A 26,726-nucleotide genomic window follows, 5' to 3' on the forward strand; every position below is an offset into this window, starting at 1 on the left:
GCACGAATCATATACAAATTATTCATCAACTAAAACTTGCTCCAAAGGTCATTATTTGGAAAAACATATCGAAAATTCAGATTATAAGAAAAAAACAAATTTTCACTACTCTCAGCAGTAGGCTAGGCTTGTTAACCGCAAAATTTTTTGAGACAAGACGAGATGGCAGATGTTTTCCTAGGAGGAGAGGGAGGGCAAAGGTTTGAAATAAGTCTTTTTTTTTACCAGAAAACATATTTACTTTTAAAATATTCAAGAATTTTGTCTTTTTGTACTGTTGGTCTTCTAAGGAGGCAGGGGGATTGAACACCATCCTACTCCCTTACGGGAGTCCTTAGTCAAAAGAAATGGCATTTTGACAAAAATTGTGGATAACATTAGCGCAAAAATCAATTAACCCTACATAAAATAAGTATCGTAGTTTCAACTAGTTATAGTTAATATGACAATATCAGTAACTCTTTTTTGCCACACAAAAAGAGAACAGAAAAACAGCAAAACAATGATGAAAACATAAAAGCCGAAGGAATGTTTTTCTCTTATTTCTCGGTTATTTGCTGGTATCTGTCGATGACGGTTCAATTTTGAATTTCTTTGCAAATAACGGATATTGGTGAATGACTCGCTTTTATTGTTGGTAGGGATTTTGTTATAGTTCTTACAATTTTTGGCTTTTATTGAATTTTATTTATCTTTTATTTTTTTTCACATTCACATTGACTTTCACGAATCAAGGGAAAATTTGGTTGTTGAATTCCTTAGCAAAACCAAATTCGTCAATCGGACTCAAGAGAAATCATATTTTGGTTATTTGACAATTAGATTGTCTAAGGAAAATTTCTATTTTTGTTTTTAATCAGGCGTCAAGTCTTCAAATTTAACTGTCAAAAATGAATGTCTAAAGAGCACAACATATAATGAATTAAAATTTATAGATTATTAGACTACTCTGAATATAAAAATAAATGGCAAAATCAATTATATTGGATTTTTTATTTTTGGATCTGTACGAGTGGTGGGGTTACGATTCTGATCCATCTGAACCTGCTTAAGGTCTTTCATTGACAGATGAACTTTTTTCATATTAATACTACTGTTATCCATAAGTCGTCACGAGACAAGCCATACGAGGGCAACATTAATGCACACACTTCCCACCGTCCTTTTCAGTTCTTCACTCTTTACCCTTTCCAATTACTACCTCTAATCACCCCATTTGAGGACTTTCTATTTTTCGCTACTTGCAAAAAAGCGCATTATTTGGTAGCCTATTATCTATTTATACCGCGTCCTAACCATCTTAGTGTTTCGTTCTTCATGGACCTATACACAGGGATTAAATCACATTTAGTAGATAATCCGCAAATTTACAGATAATCCGTGATTTCTTTTTCTGTAATGATGCACGACAACTGATGTATCAGATGAGATTTCAAAATGTATGATACCGAGTTATAGAAGATTTCTTTACACAGGAACAAAATAATGTCAAGAAATGAGGAGCTCCAAATAAGATAGTGAAAGCAAAACCAACATATGCGTATGGCTTGATTATGTAACCAAGAGAAAGAAGTTAATTAAAACGATGGAAATAGCTCATAATTAAAAACAGGACTTAAATTAAAGGAGCATTCATATCCTTAATCAAAGCATTATCCGATCTCCCTTGGAGTTATGATACTAAGATTCTTTCAACTTAATTTCCATTTTTCTTCGTTATTTCTATCGTTTTTATCCTTTGGCGGAGGACAGGCATTGGTTATATAGCCTAAACATTCATATAGCCTATATTAGTTTCTTTTTAATGTCTTAGTTGAAAAACGCATCTCATGTTTCGGAATTCATTGGTTCTTGCGTAAAGGCAGAGTGGTATTCGTAGTCAATTTATAAACACAGCACTCTGCAAGCAATACAAGACAATCAGTTGGGCAAAAGCGACAGTTTCATTGATAAGGAATAAAAGAAAATGAAAAAAGAAAGAATAAAAGTATACTATCAATTTTTTGAATAAAAATATGTGAACTATTTAAAACGGATACGGATTTATTCAGCAGACAAAACAGAAAAATATATAATCTCATACACTATTTTATGCTCAAACGAACACTGAAAAACGAATACTCAACAATTTGGAATAAAAGGAATAACGGAACATAAAACTAGCGAATTACAATTGCATAATTCTCTTAAAAAGAAGAATTTTTTAAGTCAAGTGAATCCTTTTGTCTGAAGTCCTGTACACATTACGGTAAAGTTACCGTAAGCATGCATACAAGTAGATTTAAACCTCACAAGGTGGGAGAATTAGCTGAATTCATCAAAGAGGGAGGTCAAAGATGCCAAAAAAAAAAAATGCATTTTTAACCCAGTTTTCTTTTATTTTTCCTGTGGCTGGGGTAGGGGGTCTTTTTAAAGATCTGGGAAGATCCCCCTTTCACCAACCAACTTTTCTCTATGTGGAAGTATCAGACGATGATTTTTTGGACCCATACTCATTAAAAAAAGAAGACCAACGATCTCTACTTCACCACTACATCACTACTTCACCACTTCATATATTTTTTTCGTTTCAAATGAGCGCTGATGGCTGTGAAATGAAGTTATTGTATTGTAATGGCTTGAACAAGCTAATTTATCAAACAAAACAAACATGGCCTAACTCGGTTATTTTAAGCAGCTAAAATCCCTAAAAAAATAAAAGAAGAAAAAAGCTGAACAAAGGAAATATGTAATAATATACAGTCAACTAAAGCGCCATCTCCTTAAAACGAATCGAAAAAAGGGCACAAAATCAACTCCAATCCATGGAAAACAGCATAAACCTACTGAGGCTGAGGGAATGATGCTTGAGGCCATTGGTGAGGTGGCAGCATAGGTCCTTCAATGCTCCTTGGCATCCCAGCATGGTGTCTAAAATGAAAGAAAAACAGATCAGTTCCACCTGACTACATAAATAGAAAAAATGAGAAATATTCCTTTGAAAATTAATAATATTTTTATTTCGTTTTTTTTTTAACAGTAAGATTAACTGACATTCAGTTGAGCCTCGCCTCTCACTTCCCATATACGTCAAGATCATAAAATGTTATTGCAGAAAAATGTAAACCAAGGTACACTTTCTGGAAGCAATGAGAGAACTGTTGCTTTGAATGTTGTTATATATTTTTATTCCCTTTTTAATGAGCATGATTATTCAACTATCGAATGAGCTATTCACTTAGTCATCTCTACAAATAAATCAGCATAGAACATTGGGAATTAACGAACTTTGTTGAATTGATCATACAGCAGCACTAATCTGCTGGAAAAGAAAGAGGTTACACACCTAAGCGTAGCTTTATGCCAATATTTTTTTATTTTTCAGGGAAAGACATCTACTAAACTTTGCCTTTTTTTCCAGCACCTTAGAACAGCTAAAAGAGAACACAGGTTGGTATTTAAACAGTTATTTGATTTTTTCAAATTTTCTGGAAGGATCTAATTGGAGACAATGGGCCATTTGGCCTGAGGCTAGACTCAGTTTGGTTAATCCGTCCAAGATAATTGAATCTTTGATTATTTAGCACTAGGAAAAAGTGGGCTTTACAAGGAAGGAAGAACGAGAAAAAAAAAAAACTTAAACTGGTTAAACAACACTGTTCTCAAACTATTTCTCCTTTCTTTCTATTCGTAATTTAACTAAGAGGGTTTTGTCCATCTTACTTTTCCCACTATACCTATTTACTATTTCCAATTGCCTTTTTACCATTACCATTCATATTTCACATATAAATTGAATGCATATAGGAGAGCGGAAATCTTTTAGTTATCCGGTGATTTGTCTTTGGAAATGTTATTCCCAATATTACATCTCTTTTGCCTTCCTTATAGAAATTAGAATTTTCCTTGAATAGAATCTACATAGAATTTTTCTTTTGTTTTTCCTCAAGGTTAATTAATGAGACACAGCTTTCCATTTTTTCGTTGCTTTCTCTTTTCGAATTCTTAGTACCAATGCATCTTTGTTGCTCCTTGGCAAAATCCTAACTTCTAGGGCAATACGCTCTGGTTCTCTCCTGTGTTTGTGCATATTTAGCAAATAACTAAAAATAAGAGTACTTACGGATAGTGGTGATGCATTTCATTTCCCATAGAATGCATTCCAAATGCTGGGTGAGACATCTCAGAACCAGGCGGCAAAGCAGTGCCTAATAAAGCGGGACCGTATCCTGGGTGATGATGGCTACCATATGCGACTCCTGGTGGTGGCAAGGTTGGCTAGAATAGTAGTTGCTTTAAAATTTGACAATTTGAAAGAGTTGATACAAACTATGTTCGAACTGTTCATTCTGCATATTTCCTGAAGTTTTAGTTTATTCTCAACCATTGGTATTAAAGTAGCAAAATATAAGGCATAAGTTTTATTTTCTCAATACATCGGGCAAGGTAGCCTTGTTGTACAGGGACCTGACCATGTCTTCTAATGCGGAATATGTGAATTTCTTTCGGTGTATACTATGTTTTTAACTTTGGTTCACTTTTTCTTTTTTGCTGTCCTTTTTAATTTACCCCTTTTTTAAATTTATTTTTGACCCATTTATAGTTAATTTACTTTTTCTGGCTTGTGGATTATAAAGAAATATAATTAAAAAAATTCCTAAGACAACAGTGGCTATAAATGACAAAATGAAGAAAATTGCGAAGAAGAAAAAACAAGGATGTTTCTAGCCAATGAAAAAAGGAAGGAAGGTCGAGCGGTCTCGAGGTCTCGAGCGGAATATCCGCACATTTATCCTGCTTTTTTCACTGGCTAGAAATATCCTCGTTTTTTCGCCTTCACATTTTCCTTATTTTGATTATTATACTGAAAATCAGAAAAGATTAGGGGGAGTTAAATAAAAGTTCAAATAGGGATAAATTCTTTAAATTATCTACATCAGGGGGAGTCGTTCTAGTTCGAGTCAAATTAAAGAGTAAGCTAAGCTACTGGGCTCATACCCCAATGATAGAGACATCCCTCTTTAAGTGACTAAGTGGTTATGCTTATTTTTTTCTTATGTTCTTATAATATCCTCTCACTCCTGGCTAAGCCAGTGAAATCTAACAGCAAATTCTGTTAAAGAGACTTCGAGACGACACAAGAGACTTTGGCCTTGGCGCTTCACTTTTTTACAGACCATTCCTTTCTTAAGAATAAGTCATTATGCTTCTTTGTGAAAACATTGCACGAAGTAATCGCTTTCCAGGCAAAAAATTATTTTATGTTTTAAATAAAGTAGCAGAGATATCAAATCCGTAAAATTTTGAAAGTTTCGTCTGACCTAGATCGACTACATACTTACTTTTGTCCCACAAGCTCAAACCGTATCTAAACTATTTCTTCGATTTCCTTTCCTTTTCTTTTTTTTTACAATTATTGCCGTTTTAATTTCTGATCCAGCCCTTCGCCTCAAAACAAATTCATGCGCATGAGCCCAGTCTCAGTACCCCTTTGATGGGCGTGTCAGACAAAGAGTTTATTCTTGAAACTTTCGAATTTTAAATATTCAAATTCAGACAAGTCCACAAACTTCATTCAGAAATAAAGATAGAATACATTTAAGACAAGATAACAGAAGAATAATTTCCTGATTAAAAATACTGTCCCAAACTATAGAACGTCGCGCAACGTAGTTTGCATGAAGAGAGGGCTTAGAACACCTAGATAAATAACCGTTTTTAATCCTTGTTATAGCATTTTTTCTGAAGAACACTAGTTAATATTTGTCTTCCAATCTGGCGTATTATCTCAAACCATTGTAAGCTTAGTCACACTTTTTCTTAAATTTATGAAACACCTTTGCGCTTTAGACCCACAACAATTACATGCATTATGCTCAGACCTTAGCTCCAACTTCAGCAATTGACAAAAAGTCAAGGCATTTTTAAAAGAAAAAATGGACTCTTTTTGAGTAGAATAAAAATCTTTTATTTAAATTGTATCGTATCAGCATCTAAGACATAGAAGTGGCCCAAAGTCAAGAAGCCCAAAAGGATGTCTGATATAAATAGACCAACATACCAAATTTTTCTGCCATACTTCATTAGATATTATGAGTCAACATGAAATTTGTAGTAGACTCATCTCACCTATTAGAAATGATTTCAGGACCCATGGATAGTTTGCAACAGCCAAACAATATTTCCGTTTTTTAATATTTCCTTTAATAAAGAGGCATTTGATGAATTTATATTGTATTATTTACATGAATATCTTATATCATCGACATAGTTTTAAACGCCGTTCACCAAAAAATTATAAGCTAGATCTTTTCATAGGCAGCGCAATAGCGCTGCTATAAGTGAAGAACGATGTGGGCACAATGTATTATTTATTTTTTTGTATCTTCTGAGCAAGGTACTTCGTATAGAAGGAATTGTCGTAGAAACTTCGAAAGGGGCCCATCCGATTGAAAATTCTAGTGTCCTTTTTAAGAGCCAAAAGTGATTGGAGGACAATCAGCCCCCCCCCCATGCCCATCATTTCCACAAACACATCCAATCAAAATTTTGAGAAAGCCATTTTGTTCAACATATTTCAAAGGTCCACTATTTATGTCTGCAATTTATTTGCGTTTTATGAAAAAAAAAATTTAATGTTTTCACTTTTTTAACTCTAATAAATCAAAATCATTATGACTTTAAGGAATAAATATAAGCATGTGTATATTCAATTGACAATGCACATGTCATTAGTATTTTTTTTTTCAGAAAAGTGCAAATTATGTTCTGGCCCTGACAAGGCAAGGGGGTTGTCAGCTCTACTCATGGCAATTTGTTTTTTCAGATGATTTTAGTGATAATAATAGGTCTCTCCATAATTATAAAACTCGTCATGCTGATTATTTTGTTGTCCCGCATACAAGTAGAACCAGGGCCAGCTTGATTTATTTATTATTATTGTTTCTACTATTAATATTTTTGCTCAGTGATTGATGAGAAATTGGTAAAAGTCTCTAATTCGGTTATGTGATTTATTATTATTATTATTTTTTGTTATTTTAGGTTTGTTATATATTTAGTTTTTCTTTTTCTTTTTTTTTGTTGTTTTTTAGCTGATTATTTGTCAAAAATGTAAGTAACCACGTCGCAAGTGCTTTTTTGTTGTTTTTTTTTGGGCGGCTATTTTCATTTTAGTTGTTATGTTTTCTGTTTGTACTAAATTTTACTTGAACTTGAACTAAAAAAACAAAAAAAACAAAAACAAAAAAAACAACAAATTATTTGTTTTTCAAAATTTGAAGAAACCAGAAAATTCTTGAACCACCCTTTTCGCAAACCTTAAAAAAAGTGGTCTTTTAGCAGCCTATGGAACCCATTCAGATTTGATTCCATTTGTATTTTCTGTATCAAGCGATTTCATGGACTAACTAAAATGTTTTAGTCTCTCTATTATATTCATTAAGCAAGTTTTTTCTTGTATAGACTGAATTACACGCCACATTATAATTTTTGATTATAAAATGAGGGCGATAATCAAAATAAGGAGAAGATACAGAAAAAAGTACCTGTTCCGAAGGATAATAGGATGGCTGAGGTGGTCCCACTGAGCCAACCGGCTTCTGATAAGGAGAATACATTGCGTTAAAAGGAGATTCTCTCATTAAGTTGTGGTACATATTTAACGATTCGACTAGCTCGCTGTTTAGTTTGGTCAAAGCAAAGTGTTTTCTATCAATTCGATCCAATTCTGCGTCTATTAAAGGAGCCATACTGTTCACTTGAACTAAAATATAAAAGAAAAATTAATTACTGAATACTGTAAAATTTTGAAAAAAAGCATATTTCCCAAAATGAGAATTTTAAGTCAATAAAAATCAAACTAGACAAATTTAAAAACTGGATTTCAGCTATATATTGAACATCATGAGAAAATACAAAAAAAGTCTTAAATAATTTTTAAATATAAGACTTTGACTTCTTACGTCTAGTCAAGGTTCATATTAATAAATCACCCTGTTGAAATTTAAAAATACTAACACAAAAAATACACAATTTTGACAAGTTTTACTGCTGTTTCATACTTCTAAGGCTATTTGATACTCGAGGTATCATATATATATACATATATATATATATATATATATATATATATATATATATATATATATATATATATATATATATATAAATTTGCTCTTCAAAGGAAAGTAGAAAAAATATCGGCCAAGTTGACGACAAAACTTAAAATATCAACACGACTTATTTGAATTTTCTCAATATACTTCAAATTCGGAAACCAATTTTTCACTCAAACTATGGGTCTTGCAATGGCTATCAGTCTGTCAGGCTATTCGGCTACCTTTTCTTTGTGATTCATCAACAGCCCACCTTCGAATACATATTGTTTGAGGAATCTGATTTAGGGACGTTTTTAGATAATGTTATTTGTGTTAGGGAGACGTTACTAAACAAATTCTTAACTTATCTAATTACTCTTGATTCTAATATTCAGTTCACTTTAGAACTAGAAGGTAATTATATGTTGCCTTCTTGGCCAACTCCCAGCCTCAAGTTTTTTCTTTGATAACAAACACATCCACAAGAACACAAATCTGTACTATTCCTCATACCACCCTCCTTTATAAAAAAAGAGGAGTGGTAATTACTCCAGTTGGCCAGGTCCAACTGGCTGGTCGGCCAGTGGCAAGTTGGACCCTACGAGTAAGCTCGTAAGATTATGCAACTGAAAAAGATTTTGAGAATTTAACTATCTTAAAGACATCTTGTTCTGCAATGGTTATTCCATCAAAATGATTAAGGATATTACAAAACAAAGACCGAAAAAGGCAGAAAAAGATGCTTCATCATCTAAGTCTCCACCTGCCATTATTACCATAAGGGATGAAAAAGAAATTCTTAACCATCTTACCTTACTTCTGAAACTGAGTGACAAAATTTGGATAATTTTAATTGCCAACGATAGAGAAAATGATATTGAATTGATGAACTTACAGTGGAAACTTAACAAGAAAAATAGAGAATTGAATTTTTCACGAGAAAGCCCTCCGTATGAAGTTTTCGATAGTGGCAGAAGACAAGTTCAAAAAAGAAACGTTAATAAAAGATCAGCAAAAGAATAAGCCAAAATTGAGAATTGACAGATTTACTAACGAAAAGCATTGTCACATTTAACCAATTACTTTTGCTTATTTCTTTTCACGGTCGAGCATCGCAACACTGACGAAAATGTGGTTCTACACTAAAAGATGCAATCTTACTAGCGTTTTTCAGGAATAGACCTAAAATGTGTACAGGAGGCAAAAAACATTTTTATTTTGATGTCTTTGGCACTTTAAGGAAAGATTAAATAAAAAAACAAGTTTTTTAAACTGAAAGTAAGGAGCGACAATAAAACTTAAAACGAACAGAAATTATTCCGTATATGAAAGGGGCTGTCCCCTCCTCAACGCCTCGCTCTTTACGCTAAAGTTTTTTATTGTTTTAAAAAATAAAGTTGTGAGACAGAGTCAAACTTTAGCGTAAAGAGTGAGGCGTTGAGGAGGGGACAGCCCCTTTCATATACGAAATAATTTCTGTTCGTTTTAAGTTTTATTGTCGCTCCTTACTTTCAGTTTAAAAAACTTGTTTTTTTTATTTAATTTTTGAACGTTTTTGAATAAATGCAGGTTTTGATCTTGGCTCACCGTACATGAATAATTAAAACAAAATTTTCATATTAATTTACTTTTATTTAGTTAAATGGCTTTCTCGAAACTTGTTTAATTATATTTACGAACGTTTTTATTAGTAATAAATATACGTAACTTACGAATTAACTTACGTAGCGAACTTCTATATTCATATATTTTTAATTTGTTTATTAGGGGGTTCGCCCCTAGTCAATACCTTGCTCTTTAAGCGAAAGTTCGAATTTTGTTCCAATTCTTTAAAAATGACCGCTTAATCACAAAGGCCGTTAATTAGAATAAATAGCTCTTATGAAAGTACTAAGAAATCGTTGGCTTAAAGAGCGGGGTATTGATTACGGGGTGAACCCAATCATATATGTAATATTTTCTGTTCGTTTGAAGTTTCGATGTTGCTGCTATTGCAGTTGAAATACTTGTTTTTTTTATATTAAATTTCTGATCTTTTTTTAAATAATGCTGGGAAGTCCGGCGTCCCCTTCATAGCAATGCCCCTTCCCCCATGAAAACTTCCTTCATGGAAAGATCCTCCCAAATAACCCCCCACCCCCCCCCCCCCCACTACCAGGAAAAATCTCCCCTGAAAACGTCTGTATACTTCCAAATAACCAATACTATATGTTAACATTGGGTAAAACTCATAACTTTTAGTCCTCCCCCCGGGAACTTTGGGGGATTAAGTAATTCTAAAAGACATGCTGATTCTATGTTTGAGCAAGTTGAGCCATTCGGCTCTCTCCAAACTCTGGTCAGATGACTTTGGGAAAAAAATGGACGTGGGAGGAGGCTTAGTGACCATTTATTTTTTTTTGTCACTTAAAAGGGCCCTAGTACTTTCAATTTCCATTCCAGTGAGTCCTTCCACGATATTCTAGGACAACTAGGTCGATACAATCACCCCTGGGAAAAAACAAAACAAAAACAAAAAAACAGACAAACAAACAAACAAATAAACACGCACCCGTGATCTTTCTTCTGGCAAAAAATGCAGAATTCCACATTTTTGTAGATGAGAGCTTGAAACCTCTACAGCAGGGTCTCGGAAACGCTGAATTTGATGTTGTTATTTTTATTAAGGTTCAATAACTTTTAGGGGGTCTTTCCTCCTTTTTTCGAAAATCAGCCAAATTTTCTCAGGCGCCCAACTTTTTATGGGTACAATTAAACTTAATAAAATTTATATATTTGAAATCAACATTGAAATTTGATTCTTTTGATTTATCTATTTGTATCAAAATACCGTTTTCTAGAGTTTTGGTTACCATTGAGCCGGGTCGCTCCTTACTTACAGTTCGTTACCACGAACTGTTTGATTACCTTAATGTCCCTTTCAGAAATTGGCTATGATAATTAAATGTGCGACATATGCCATTTTTGTAACTTTTCAGGAGTCAAAAAACAGAAAAAAGTTTGTTGGCTGTGGTCACTTTGAAAGACGAGGCTAATGGAAATAAAGGGAACATATTTCAAACCAGCTTTTATGTTCTTTTCAGTGGTATAAACTAAATTTGAATATTCCGAGCGAATTCAAAATTATTCCTTTTTATGGATGAAAGATGAAGACGCCTTGTTTTGATACAGGCGAAATATCCGCGTTGTTTTACATTTTTTGTCTTTTCTCTCCACTGGCCGCAGTCTCGTTTGTTGTTTTTTTTTTCATTGAGATTTTTTTCTCTTTTTTTTTTTTGTCCTTTTTATGGCGTATGTTTCCTATTTCCTATAGACAATATAATCCTCTTCTGTCAAAAGTATTCTGAGTGAATTCAAAATTAATGATAACTACAAGTACGACATAAGCCATTTTTTTATTTTTTTCGGGAGAGCCAAAAAACAAAAAAAGTTTGTCGGCTGTGGTCGCTCTGAAGGATGAGGCTAATGGGGATAAAGGGAACATAATCTAAACCAAATTTTATGGTCTTTTCAGTGGTATAGATTAAATTCTAGTATTCCGAGCGAATTCAAAATTATTCTGTTTTATGGTGTATGTTTCCTTTTCCCTTGACAAAAAAGGAGACAAATACCAGATCCCTATATTATAGCTCGATAGGATAATCCTCTTCTGTCATTCTGAATTGCAATAAAACCTGGTATAAAAGAAAGATACACCACTTAGAGGTTTATGTCTCTTTTTATCTTCGTAATGGTAAAAGATAGGACAATTCTAACTGCGCCATTAGAATCCTCGTTCTGAATTAACCAACGACGAACAAATATATCATATTGACCAAAATGTCGCACTTTTATCACAACCGAATTAGAGTAGAGGTTACAAGAGCATAAACGATAAATTAGTAAAGCTACAAAATCACGTCATAAGCCCGTGAATTAAGACTCGAGTGTTGTCTATAAGCGCTCGGGTCGTTTGATCCTTTTTGATTAGAACCCTTATAATAATTAATATAGGTAATATAATAATAATTGATATTATTAGTAATAATAATAATATAAATTAGCAGGGAATAATTAGAACAATAATTAATTAATAATAATTCCTCCTATCAGAGGTAACCAAGTATTCATGGAGGTAGTTGAAACTAAGGAACATATTCACAAGAAAATGGAAACCTCTTAAAACCCATTATCATCATTTATAGTGACATTGGCCCCTACACTGATCATTGTCCTATTCTCAGAATTGGAGCTATCATGTGAACTTTGTGATAGTGAGCTTGACCAGCCAGGATGGGTATCAATTTCACTGGTATTTGGGGTGGGATCTGGGGGGACTTTTTTTTTTGGAGGACTTCTAAGCATTGCCTATTGGAAAAAGCTTTAAACTAAAACAAAAAAGGATATTACAATGATAACAAACCGTCTGCACTCTACTATGGGGAAAGTTTCAGGATCAAAAGAAACACCACAGTACAGGCCTGAAGAGGATTTGAGCACGATTGGTTCGGTACAACTACTGATTAATTGAGATAATAATACACAAGAAATTTATTTTTAAATTTCTTAAAATGTTGCTGCTGTTGCTGATTACCTTTTTGTTGCTGATAGTCTTTTCATTTCGTATTCCATGTTTTATTCTACTTCATCTTTCCTTCTTTTTGCAGTTCAGACACCTGAGCACAATTTTCAGGCAAAATATTTGCAAATATTCAGGCAAAACATTTAAAACATTTATAGGCTGAGAAAGTTTGCTCTTGACTTTTACATAACATTTTTTGTTTTAGGTAAAACTGGTAGATGTTTCTTTTTTTTTACTAATAAGTAAATCGCCTAGGTAAGATTATTTAAAAATTAACTCAAAATAATTTTAGATAATAAAACGATATAGGGCAGTCAAGTTAAGAGAATAATTCCTCCATAATGGGATTTGAAAATGAAACTTTTCTGTAGTCTTTACGTTAGTAATACAACTATAGCAGCCGGAGCAACAGACGTTAGCTTGCAAAAACCCTAACAAAAACACAAGACGTAGACTTGTAAATACCATAAAAAAAGAAAAAAAAACAAAGAAGATAATAAATACATACAAAAATAAAACAAATATTAATATACAAATAATAAACACAAAAAAAAAGAAAAAACATAATACCTTCAGGATTAGGAAGTTGAGGAGGATCCGGCACTTCTCCCTGAGGATCAGCATCGTGTAACAGCCTAAGAAGCGTATCTATCTTATCTTCGTCAATGGCAACAGCTTGAATTTCCTCTTGAGTCAGTTTAATTTCCCCTTGCTCAACAGATGTAGTGGCAACTGTATGTGTTTCTTCTTGTTCTTCATCAAGATTAGTTGTGACAAAATTAGCAGGGAACAGACCTTCACCACGATGATTCGTACCTTTCCACCAGTTTGGATCACTGTCGTCTATTATGTTTACTGAAATATAACAAACAAAATAAGCTTAAAATATCCAGGCGAGTGCCATTATAGGCTACTACTTTTTAATGTTTAAAGCCACTCTTGAAAAAAAAAAATTTTTAATCAAGAAAACTTACATGCTGTCACGTGTTTTCAATCTTAAAAAAGAAGCAGAGCCAACTTCAAAAATGATGTTCGGTAGATACATAAAGCTGAACCTCAGCTATCGAATAATATTACAACTGTCATTTTACGCTGAAATATCCATACCGTTGGACTGCCGAAAAATATTACACAGCCTAGCCTAGATAAGCCTAGGCTTTTTTTTACTACAAAGACAAAAAAGGCCAAGGTCTTTTGTTTAGAATGTCAAGGCCAAGCCTAGACATCAACTATGTAAGCCTGGATATAAAATAAACAGTAGTAGGTATTTACGAAGAGCGGGATGGACCTTCGCCCCATGTCAAAAGGTTTTCACTTTAACCCCCTCTTGTTCTATATTTACCATACCACGCAACTGTTTCATGTATTTTCAGATTTACCCCCCCCCCCCCCCAAACCCCAGAAATAATTTCCTCCATACGTGACTTTGCAAAAGATTAGAAATCATCGTGACTTTGCAGATAGATTATAAAAGTAAGATAAAAACATAATACTTTAGAAACAAATTTGGGCTATATATTTGTAAACTAGGGGTGGGGGTAAAGTACAGAGAGTGTCTAATGTGCTAGGTACAATTATTCTGCATATTATGTAGTAAGAATTGTTTTCTAACTTCACACTGTCCAAATACTTTACCCCACCCCCCACCACAAATGTGCAAAAATATATCCCAAATTATATATTTTACATCTATTCTGTCACTTCTCTTTGTCTTGTCTCACACTAAGCTGAAAGAAACTTACAATAAAAAAAAACGTTTCTATAATGCGTCAATGAATGAACAACTTGAGGGGTAGGGTGTTTATCATACAAGTACCGAACATTTACTAACCCCTCATTTCCGTCTTTCTAGGGCTAAACGAAAAGTAGGACGTCCTTGAATGGCGTAGAAAGAAGATAACAGTTAAAATGTAAAGGGCACTGGAACTATATGGGAGGGATTAAAAAGTAAAGCCTAGAACAGACTAGGATGAGGCATTAGCATGCGCAGTTGGGTTGGCCCTAGGCAGTTTGGGGTTGCTATGAGTTTTTTGCATTTACGTTGAGAAAAATAGTTTTCCCTTTCTGAAAGTTCTGAAGTGATAATTTTATTTTATTTTTGTCTAGGTGAACATTTCTTAGTATTTTAGAATAGGAATAATAAAATCACCAATAATGATGATTCGCTATCTTGGACATACACCTAGCCTGAGTTACAGCGAAAACATGCTGTCGCGTTTCAGTTATAATTATAATATTTTAATTATAATTAAAATAATTATAATAATATAATTACTACTCATAAAAACTACTATATATAGAGACTATTCACTTGGTACACTACTCACAATACAACTCAGCTAAAACATTCTGTTTTATATGTATATATAGACGTTCAAATCTTGGCATATCCCTGGTCATTGAAGAATTCCCTCTGATATTATTGAGAGACAAGCTGGAGAGTTGTCTAACTCGGCAGACGTTCACCAAGGACGTCTCTTCTTGCCAATTCTGTTTTGACTGTTCCTGAATGCTATACTGGCAATTATTCTTAATGACACAAGAGTAGTCTTCGTTCCCTCAACCTTTTTCGACCTTTTTCCAAATGCTGATGATGACATCAATCGTCTAAATGATAAACGAGAAGAGCTCCAGCGCAAGAATTATCGACGACATGGCTGGCGCCTTTGGAATGAAGATAAACGTCGACAAAACCAAAACAAAGGAAGTAGCTCAGCAAGCAGAGATGGGTTCTCCTTATAGCAATATTATTATTCAGGTTGAGGGAATCGAGTGGGCTGATCAGTTTGTTTGCCTTGGAAGGGAGCTGACTACCACAAACGACTCCTCAAAAGATATCAAATACGCCCGAGTCTTGATTCTGCAGGTTCGAAGTCCCTACACTTCATTTGGAAAAAACAACACTCATCAATAAATTTGAAGATACTACTTTACCATTCTTAAGTAATTCTGGTAGCAATGCATGGAACAAAGGCATGGACCCTAAAAACCAATGACAAGCACCGAATGACAGCTTTTGAAAGGAAATCGCTCCAAAACCCAAGGTGCTACAGACCTGAAACGCTATCAAACAAACATTTACTGTCCTGTCTAAATTACTCTCAGACCATCCAACTTCAGCAGCTTCTGTTGCTAGGACACATCCAATGTATTTCCCCAGTTCAACTGCCTAGATAGCTCTCGAAGGAAGAATTGATACCTTTCGTTCAAGAAAACAACCTCCCAAGAACTGTCAGGAAGTACTTCCAACCACCCCTTCGCAACACTGCTAAGGACTCCGAGAATCCATACCGTAATTACTCTCATAATGACTTCGGAGGAGAAGCCCGGACTGGGCCAACCCAACCAGAGGGGAGCCAAGAGAAGAGATACAAGTTCCTTAAAAAAAAAAAAAAAAAACTTACCAATTTCACCAGCCAAAAAAGTAAGTTCGTTATCTTCAGCCGCTTCAAAGTCGTACAGAGCCCTGGCTTGTTTTTTTACAACTGGTTGAGCAGCTTGGGTCTCAGAAGACAGCATACTAGTCGAAGGGTATAGCGATGAACTGGTGTTAGAAATACCCCGTGTGCTTGATGACTTTTGGGACTCTTTCAAGGATAGCTCAATGGCTAAAAGACAAAATGTATGTCTGGTTTAAAATTGAACTAGCAACATAATAAATAATGTCCAGTGGTTACAAAACACTAGCGGTGAAACAAGACATAAAAAATGTTAATGCATCGTTCGCCCTAGCAAGCAAAACTTGACAATATAATTTTGTTAAAGCACTAACACCAGTGAAAATAAAATCAAATTTTTCGAATTAGTTCAAAGGAATCTTACATAACTAAATGTAGCTTAAAAAATTAGGATCAGAACCTTCTATTGGGACCATAAAAAACGTTCTAAAGACTAAAATATCACTTGCTCTTTACTAGAAACAAAATAAATTTTAGACGTTTTCTCTTTCATTTGCTGGGACTTTCAAGAATGACTATCAATATATACCAAATTGTCAATCCACATTCATTAGTTCTTTATCAATGGTGATTTTCTTTCTTTTTTTGCTGATCTTAGGAATTTCGTTTTTTGCTGATCTTAGAAACTTTTCTTTTATATTAATCAATAGAGGAAGTAGTTTTTTCCCTGTCCGATTTTTCGTCGAAAACATTCCTTTCTGTCGATTTTCTTATTGGATTTTTTCTTTGTTTTCATTTTTAACTAAAACTTTTTCTCCTTTGTCATAATTCAAGATTTACTTTCCACTGAGGGAATTCTTTAAAAACCATAAAATTATACAAAACACAGTCGGAATATAAACGAAGAAAAAGAACACGACAAACCCAAATACTTCATAACAAATAAACAGCACTTCAAGAACAATTCACAAAAAATGGGAAAAAAGGGAGCTATCTATATAGGAAATTTTGCATAACGCAACGAAAATTTGTTTCTGTGTATTTTTATAAATTTTGTACAAGTGGGAAAAAAAAATTCAGGAGGGAGGGGAGAATAAACAGTGCAACCCACTTCCCCTTTCCCCTGGATACGGCCCTGCTTGTAAGTCATTGCTAAATCAGACTTTTTTTCTTTATTCTGTTAAGAGTGTAAAGAGTGAAAACTGTTGCCGTTTTAATGGATATTCGAGGCTACGGTGCTAACATGTGATTAAATCTTCTCCCATTCCTTTTCTTTGGCTTGTTATATAGTTTTAATTAAATTTGAAAAGTAATATTGTCTTAAGAGCAATTCTTTAGCATACAAGATTCAGCGGGCGGGGATTTACTGCATTAGAAGGTCTTTCAACATGTAAATTCATTCATTCATTGGTTCAAAACTTCAAACTATATTTAGCTAGGCCATCTTCAGACACTTTCCCAAAGGAAGCCAAGCGGAGGGATGGGGGGGGGGGTGTATTGATGCGGTACCATATGCATAAAAGGAACTTTTTTGTCGGAAAAGTCGCATATCCTTTTAAACATTATATAATGTTGCACATTTATGTATATTTTGTCTTCCTGAAGGGTAATCCCTCATTCCCCAAGATCAGGCCATTTAATTGACAAAGTCTGCATTTATTATCCAGTAGGGTGTATTAACGTAAACGACATCTTCGCTCTGAAGGGGTTTAATATAAATATCCAAGAAAGGATAACGATTATTTGTGGTTAGCGATGAGTATGGTTACTTCACAACAGAAGACAGCATGTCTAATTTAAGTGGGGGTTTTTCTTAATAATTGTGTTGAGACTTTAAATTTGTAAAAATTAATGAAAACAACATAAAGTTTCTTATGAGAATGATTCATCACTGAGCAATACCAAAATGAAAGCCGAAATTGAGCAAGACAAATTACACATGTCTGCTAAAAACAGATTGGTCAGTAAAAAAAAAATGAACTTGTTCTTACCTTTAGCTATATCATCTTCTTCTTGTTGAGTTGACACAACATTCGGATCTTTACTAACAACAGTAGATTTCTTCACCTGAAAATATACACAAAATAAAAAAAGTATATATTTTACATATTCTAAACTTCACATCGAAATACAAAAACGAAGAGTAAAATGGCTGAAAAGGATGGGAAGTTCATTGCAGTGCAAAACTTCCTTGAGGACAGTGCAACCATGTTTTCTAAGTACTGATTCATCAATGAACCATTAGCATCATTGAGCAGACACTCGTACAGAACCATAATTTTTCAATACTGGCTCGAGCTCCAATCTTCTTGATGGGAGTCTTGTTTGACAACTTCCATGAATGTTGACAGTTGCCCAAGGTCCAACTGTTTCAAAATCGAAATGGCAATCATAATTCTAACATGGGCAAAGACCACCCAAATTAAGCAAGTTTTTGACTCAATAAAGTACTAAGATCTTTCATTTAAGATCTGACTTGTTTCTGCTCAGATTATGTTTTTTCTTTACTGCATCAAGGTGCTAAGATCTTACTGCTCACTGCAAAATAGAACACTGGAGAGAAAATTTTGATGGCAATTTCATCAAAGTCCTTAGATCACTTATCAGAGCAGGATGAAGAGATTTTTGAAGAAAAGGCCAAAGAAGTAAGATCAGTCTCCAGATTTTCATTAAAATGGTTTTCTGTCAAGATGTAAGACTTTAGCATATTGATTTGTTAAAAAACGTAGCTAGTGACAACTTACGTGGGTTTCCCCATGCCTTGAGGCACATAAGAGAGCGGCAGTTGTCCTCCATGCCCCCGGATCCTGGCCAATTACCAACGATCCTCCATTGATCAGACACACGCAAAGTTAGGATTTTACAAGGAGGGAGGGGACATTTCGAGGGCCAGCATTTTTCTAACAAGTGACGAAATGACGAAATCAGTTTGTTCTTGACAAAAGTATGTTTTGAAAATTTGTTACTTTATCGGCTTGAGAGGTGGAAAGAGGCTAACCCTTGAGAATACCCATAACTACTCACCCCATTCAAAGGTTCTGTTAACAGGCTTCCACTACTTTTTAACATATGAGAATACGAAAACATGATTTGGACGAAGTCTATATTCCAAACTGAATCTTATAGCGAAACTTTAAATAGAGCTCTAAAACATTAATCTAGACACCATTAATTAAACTCCATCAGGTACGACCTGGAGCCACTTGAAGGGTCTAGGGAATACGACAGACCCTGGGATCGAGAGCGGTTGTCTATCGTTGAGCAATCGATTGTGGACAAACCTTCCTGGAAACAAACATGTTGCCGGATATCAAATGCCACGATGAGCCAAGGGTTTATACAACGTGAAATAAGTACAAGTAGTAAGTACCCACAAATAGTTAGTTCAGTGCTGACGTGCAGCACTCAATAAAGCTTTTTCGAGTAGCATTACCTTAACCTTTACTCCTCGAGTCAGTTGGAGCAAGCCGTGTTATATGGCTTTCATATCATCCTGGCAAATGGTAGCCAAAGCACCCAAAGCACCATAGAAAGAGGTTGCGCCAAAGCGCCAATTTACTTATCAAGACGGATTTATTTATAATAGACTAGACAGTATGTGTTTTCGCAAGCACTTTACCACCAGAGATGTTTCCTAACGTTTGAAGCAGGCAAATCCATTATTTAGGCCTCGTTATCTAAACGGAGTGATTATCATCATTGTTTCCACCTTGCTATATGCATTTCGGGTATCTACCTTTTCCCCCATTGCAATACCTCTCCTATTATCTGGTATATCCTGGATCCACGTGGTACGCATGGGCAAAGGTTGACTGTTTTAAAATGTGTGCTGCTGGGTCCCTCCCGGTATGAGAAGGTGCAGGTGACAAAAGGCAACGCTGCTGATATCTGGAAAAGGATGCTGTGCTTTTCAGATCATCAATGGAAGATCTTTAGTCTACAGGACGAGAGAGGTCATCATGGAGAGGCACTGCTGTCACCTTCTGCACTAGCCAGAGGGAAGGCCAAAGTAAGTATTGAGGTAATACATCCATGCTCAGAATACAGTCGTTGGCCCCACAGCAAACCTTTTTTTGCACTCATAATTTAGTAATAAAATAAAATTGAGCTTACCACTTCAGAGCCCACAGAGAAATCATAGCCTTCTGCTTTCAGGCTTTTGAATAAACTTGGAATCAATGATAACTGACTATCACTACTGAATTCTTGCGTCGCCCATCGCTTCAATAAAATTCTTAGCTTCTCAGATACTTTTGGATGACCTTTTTGAACCAGCTTTCGAAACTCACTTTCGAATTCTCTTGATGCAACCTCCAAATGGAAATCCTTCCCACAATTTTGAACACATGCGTCTAGAACCTACAAACGATAAAATATTTAGTATGTAAATATTATCGAAACAAAATTTGCACAGATATTTTGACAACATAATCTTGTGTTCCTCGAACTTGACCCAAGTATTATATATAGTGTTTGAAACCCGTCAAAACTTTGAGAACAATAGAAAGAAAAAGAAAAAAAGAAAATAGGAAAATTTAAATTGACTTTATATTTCTCTCTTTTGGTCTTAAAAAAAATAGCTAAATGAATACTAAATGTTTTCGTCAACATCCATATTTAGCTAACTTCCAACACCTAATAGCAAACCATATTGAAGGAAGAAGGACATAGAAAAATACCTCTTTAGAAAATGACCCAAGGTGCTCTTCTTTCATGGTTTGAGACCCCTAGAAAAATCTTCCAATTCAACCTTAAATCCAACCAATCGAAACTTATCCAACCTTAAATCCAACCAATCCAAACTTATTCAACCTTAAATCCAACCAATCCAAACCTGTATGCACTATGGCAGTTTTGACCTGAAAATCCCTCTAAAAAACAATAACAAAAACAGAATACAAATTTTAACCTCAATTACAAAAATCAATAGGAAAAAGAAGAAACTACAGAAGAAAGAATATATCAAACATCTCCCGTGAAATGTATGCAATAAACCGTTTTCTTTTTAAATTTATAATCAACTATATTAACAAAAGTAAGCCGAAAAAAAAAATCACTAAGCCTTCTTGATGCCCTAGTTATTCTTAGAATAAACAATATTTCTAGAAGTAAACTAACACAAAGGTGTTTAGAAAGACAATTAGAAAGATGAATTTTTTAAAGGATTTCAATTGAGCCCACAACCCCACTCACCCTAGATTTTTTTTATTTTACATATGCTAAAACTTGAAGGATGATGTTTCTAGATTTTTAACAAAAATTTTGCCATTACTGTATAATACCAGAAAAGCAAACTTTATGTAATAGTTTTCTAATTTGTCAAAGGATTGACAGTCTTCAAAGAAATCTCTATTTTGGGAGGAAACCCCTACCTATTCCCTTCTATGGAGGTAAGCATAAGATCGTAATCTTCCATTTCGCATTAAAAAATGGATTTTTATACAGCCTAAAATAATAGCACAAAAATAGATACAGGGAGCTTACTAGTAAAAAATGTTGTGACTCAAAAGCTTTTTAATCTTTTTACTTGCTTAAAATAAAATAGGACATCAAAATGAAAACTTTTTAACCCCTGGCGCCATCTCAGGCCTACTCATACCGGAAAACCTTGATTTTCAGCGATTTTTCTTTTGGTTGTTACAGAATTACGAAAATTACGAAATTTATGAAGTTTTGTGTCAACTTTCACCGTTGTTGCCACACTGAAGTGTGGAAAAAATAAGGAAAAACCAATACGGTACATTTGACGATACTTATTGTTTGTAGAGACTAAACATAGAGAATCTTTTTATTCCCAGTGTTAGTCATATGTTATTTGAAGCCGGATTAGTACCCCAGGGTTAGCACTCATCTTTCAAAAAGGACTACTAGTCAATGAGAATACAAATACATCAGGTCTGTGAGTTATCATGGCGTCAGAGAAAGAAAAACTGATTTTTAATATCTGTGCTTTCGATACCAAAACCTAAGCCATAAAAGTGACATTTTCGTGATCAGAAGAAAATAAGGAGTGTACTCGTATATGAAATAAGGTAAAACTCCAAAGGGATAAATACAACAAAATAGGATAATTGAGCTTTTTAAAATGATATTTTGTATGTAAATCAATTAACTAATAATTTAAAGTGTTTAATCTTGAATAATTTTAGCAATAACCACATTAATACGTAAGTTAGATTGTTAGCTATTCAACAATACATACATTTCCTTTTTATTTCGATTTGGTAACAAGACACTAGGGTTATATTTTTACATAATCTTATTCATGCAATTACTTTTTTTGCCCAGTTTACTGCTAATTAATGGTAACGTCTTTCTTTTGCTACAAAAATCAGAGAAGTTTCACTTCTAGAGCTCCATGATGATATTTTTTTAGCTCATTTTCTGAAGATTTTTCAAACACGTTTATTATTTTCAAACTTGGTGCCTGCTAGGGTTAAACTAAATAAATGAATATTTTTTTTTTCATCAAATTTTGAGTTCCCAGGTTTCCTATTTTTTTTTTTTTTTTTTTTTTTTTAAGATGTATACGGTTGTGGAAATTGCCAGTTGCCACTTAACAAATTTATATTATCAGGTTTCATTTTTATTGTCCTTGGTACTTCGAAATTTCAGGTATTTTGTTTAAGGAATGTGGCCCATCAGGTTTTGCATCCTTTTTAACGGCCCAAAAATTTAAAGGTAAAAAATATGGGGTTACTTTGATCAAGGTGGAGCTACTCCCCAGACTTGATACATACTTAAGGAACTATGTGACTCGCTCAATACAAGATGATTGATTTAACAAAAATAAACCAATACCATTATAGCACACTTTTTCAACACAAAAGTACAGAGAAGTAATCGCGCTTTTTGTATTTGTTAGCAGGCTTTTTAAATCAGTTTCATCTTTTTTGATACCAAAGGATTTTCAGCAAATAATAAAACTTATAAAACTAAATTAGTCCAGACTGCTGAAATTCTTTGGTATCCAAAAAAAAGATCTAGTTCCATAAAACCATGTCAATTTATCTTGTAAAATATTAAACACCTCTATCAGTACAGTCAACAAATCTCATTGCCAATCAGCGCAATAGCTCTGCCTAAGTAAAGAACGATGTGGGCACACCATATTATTTTTTTTTTGCCTGGTTTTTCTTAGACCAGGGCACTTGTATCGAAAGAGTTGTCGTACAAGTTTCAAAAAACAGCTCATTCGATTGGAAATTGAAGGGGCTAGTGTCCTTTTTAATAGTCAAAAATTATTGGAGGGCAACTAACCCCCCTCCCACGCCTACGATTTCCGCAAACACATCCAATAAAAATTTTGAGATAGCCATTTTTTTCAGCGTAGTTAAAAGGTTCGGAAATTATGTCATTGAGGATGACAACCCCCCCCCACAGCCCCCAGGGCAAGGGTGGTAAGTTATACCCTGGGGGCATATAAGGTTTTTACAGAAAGCATGGCCATATAAACTTCGGAGGGGGTTCATTGAATTGGAAATCAGAAGTTCTAGCGCCTTTTTAAGGTTCGAAGTGATCAAATACCCCCCCCCCCCTCGTATTTTCCCGAAATGCATCTGATAGGAATTTTGAGATGACCACTTGCTGTCGGAGAAACTTTGAAAAAGGCTCATTCAATTGGAAAAATTGTAAGGGCTAGTTCCCTTTTTAATAGTCAAAAGTGATTGGAGGGCAACACGCCGCCCCCCCCCCCAACGCCCATCACTTTCCAAAACACATCGAATCAAAGTTTTGAGATAGCCATTTTGTTTAGCGTAGTTTAGAGGTCAGGAAGTTGTGTCGTTGAGAACGACAGCCCCCCCCCCCCCACAGTCCTCAGCGCAAGGGTTGTAAGTTATGCCCCGAGGGCATATAAGGTTTTTATGGAAAGGGTGGTCGTATAAAATCCGGAGGGGACTCATTGGTATGGAAATCAGATGTTCTAGTGGCCTTTTTAATAGTAAAACAGATCAGGGGGCAGTCAACTACCACCCTCCCCCCACATCATATTTTCAACAAATGCACCCGACAGAAATTTTGTGATAGCCATTTGTTCAAAAATAATCCAAAGATCATATAAGACAGTTTTTATTTTTTAGACTATTATTTTAGACTATTAGACTGGTATAGGATATACCAGATAATAGGAGAGGTATTGAAATGGGGGAAAAGGTAGATACCCGAAATGCATATAGCAAGGTGGAAACAATGATGATAATCACTCCGTTTAGATAACGAGGCCTAAATAATGGCATCGTTATTATAAGACTATTATTTTAGGCTGTATAAAAATCCATTTTTTTTAATGTGAAATGGAAGATTACGATCTTGTGCTTACCTCCATAGAAGGGAATAGGTAGGGGTTTCCTCCCAAAATAGAGATTTCTTTGAAGACTGTCAATCCTTTGACAAATTGGAAAACTATTACATAAAGTTTGCTTTTCTGGTATTATACAGTAATGGCAAAATTTTTTTAAAAATCTAGAAACATCATCCTTCAAGTTTTAGCATATGTAAAATAAAAAAAAATCTCAACTACCACCCTCCCCCCCCCCATCGTATTTTCAACAAATGCACCCGACAGAAATTTTGTGATAGCCATTTGTTCAAAAATAATCCAAAGATCATATAAGACAGTTTTTATTTTTTAGACTATTAGACTGGTATAGGGTATACCAGATAATAGGAGAGGTATTGCAACGAGGGAAAAGGTAGATACCCGAAATGCATATAGCAAGGTGGAAACAAGGGAATAGGTAGGGGTTTCCTCCCAAAAATAGAGATTTCTTTGAAGACTGTCAATCCTTTGACAAATTGGAAAACTATTACATAAAGTTTGCTTTTCTGGTATTATACAGTAATGGCAAAAATTTTGTTAAAAATCTAGAAACATCATCCTTCAAGTTTTAGCATATGTAAAATAAAAAAAAATCTAGGGTGAGTGGGGTTGTTTTCCCACTCACCCTAGGGATGAGTGGGGGAACAGTAATGGCAATATCTCGTTTACCATATAATGGCCTCGTTTTATTATAAGACTATTATTTTAGGCTTTGGGGTTGTTTCCCCAAATTTTGATCAAACTTGATCAAAGATAGATATGTTATTTCCCCCCCCCCCCCACATCGCATTTTCAACAAATGCACCCGACAGAAATTTTGTGATAAGCCATTTTTTTCAAAAATAATCCAAAGATCATATAAGATAGTTTTTAATTTTTTTTTTTTTTATTTTTTTTTTTACCAAGTAATTACCTGTAATACATTATATCTTTAGGTTTGTCAACGTCCTCACAGTCCTCAGGACAAGGGCTGTAAGTTAGGCAATTCATTTGTTGCTACACATAGTATATGTTATTGGGAAAGGATTGCATGTTTGAACTTTACTTTCCAAGAAGAACAGGGGCATTCAGGCGAGTCTTTCAGAAAATGTTGAGGAAAGTGTTGAACTAAATCAAACCACGTTATATGTATACGGATTGCCAAAAGGGTGTAACACAGGAATAACTGAGTATATTACTTTGAAAAATTCAGGAAATGATATGGAAGATGATCAAAAAGGCAGTATTTGCACGCTACCAATACTACTACAACTACCATCACTACTCCATTTACAGTATTGAAGGGAAACTTGAACTAAATCAAAAGACGCTACGTGCATGCACATTGTCAAAATAGCGTATCTAAAGAATTGATTTGGGTATTAAGTTGGAACTTTCAGAGAATGCTTAAAGGGGAAGATCTTATCACCAAAAGGCAATATATGCACACTACTGCTAATACTACTATTACTGCTACATTTACTATTAATGCTACTACTTCTACTAGTACTTCTATTGCAACTACTTGTAGGGCTAATAGCATTGAGATGAAAATTTCAAAAGTATATGAACATACAGGTTATCAAAAGGACATATCAGCAATGTCATAGCAACGGCTAATTGTATCAAGTTGAAACTTTTAGGACTTGATGAGAGGAATGTTAAACTGACCAAAAGGCAATATGTTAATACTACTGATGCTAGTAGTACTATCGCTATTCAATACTATTACTAGTAATATCATTATTACTACTGTGACTACTATTACAACTATGCCTAAGGGTATGAAGGTGAAATTTTCAAGGAATTTTGAGGGGGGACGGTGAACTGAATCACATCAAGAATACTGTATACAGGTTGTCAAAAGGGTGTAACAGCAGTATCTTAGGAATAGTTTGGTGTGTGAAGTCGAAACTAACAGGGCTTGTTGTGAGGGATGTTGAACTAACCAAAAGAAAATATTTCATCCTAATGCTACTGCTTCAACTCCTACTACTACTACTGTTACTGTTATTAGTACTTCTATTACTACTACTGTCGCTAAAGCTTAGTCTTTTACAATTAATTCTACTGCTACTACTATTACTAGTGCTATTAAAACTAGGGATATTAAGGTTAAAAATTTGGGATATATAGAAACTGTATGGAACTAATTCAAAACACACTACGCCCCCACAGGTTGTCAAGCAGACATATAGAAAAGATTCAGAGTAGCTGACGGTATAAATCTGAAACTTTCCGTGTGTTTAGGTTGGAATGCTGAAGAAACTAAAGGTACAATGTATATGTTGCAACTTATGCTACTTCAATTGTTGCGACTGTGCAAGCTAAGGTTAATAAGGTGAAGTTATTCAGGAATATTTAAGCTGATGTTGAGCTAAATCAAAACA

General features: G+C 34.5%; 1 protein-coding gene across 1 annotated transcript in view; it reads right to left on the reverse strand.

Moving 5' to 3' along the window:
* Nucleotides 1-2,031: 2,031 nt before the first annotated feature.
* Nucleotides 2,032-26,726, reverse strand: part of Stam (signal transducing adaptor molecule) — a 50,318-nt gene continuing 25,623 nt past the window's right edge. The window contains exons 3-9 of the mRNA XM_089089976.1: nt 20,151-20,396; nt 18,029-18,104; nt 16,044-16,247; nt 13,210-13,494; nt 7,527-7,744; nt 4,103-4,257; nt 2,032-2,910 (exon numbers count right to left, since the gene is read on the reverse strand). Coding sequence (XP_088946102.1) covers nt 2,823-2,910; nt 4,103-4,257; nt 7,527-7,744; nt 13,210-13,494; nt 16,044-16,247; nt 18,029-18,104; nt 20,151-20,396 — 1,272 coding nt within the window. The 3' untranslated portion in view covers nt 2,032-2,822. The remainder of the gene's footprint in view (nt 2,911-4,102; nt 4,258-7,526; nt 7,745-13,209; nt 13,495-16,043; nt 16,248-18,028; nt 18,105-20,150; nt 20,397-26,726) is intronic.

The sequence above is a fragment of the Artemia sp. Qi Xiang Cuo genome, chromosome 5, assembly GCF_049724085.1.
Source record: "Artemia sp. Qi Xiang Cuo chromosome 5, ASM4972408v1, whole genome shotgun sequence".
NCBI classification, from domain to species: Eukaryota; Metazoa; Arthropoda; class Branchiopoda; order Anostraca; family Artemiidae; genus Artemia; species Artemia sp. Qi Xiang Cuo.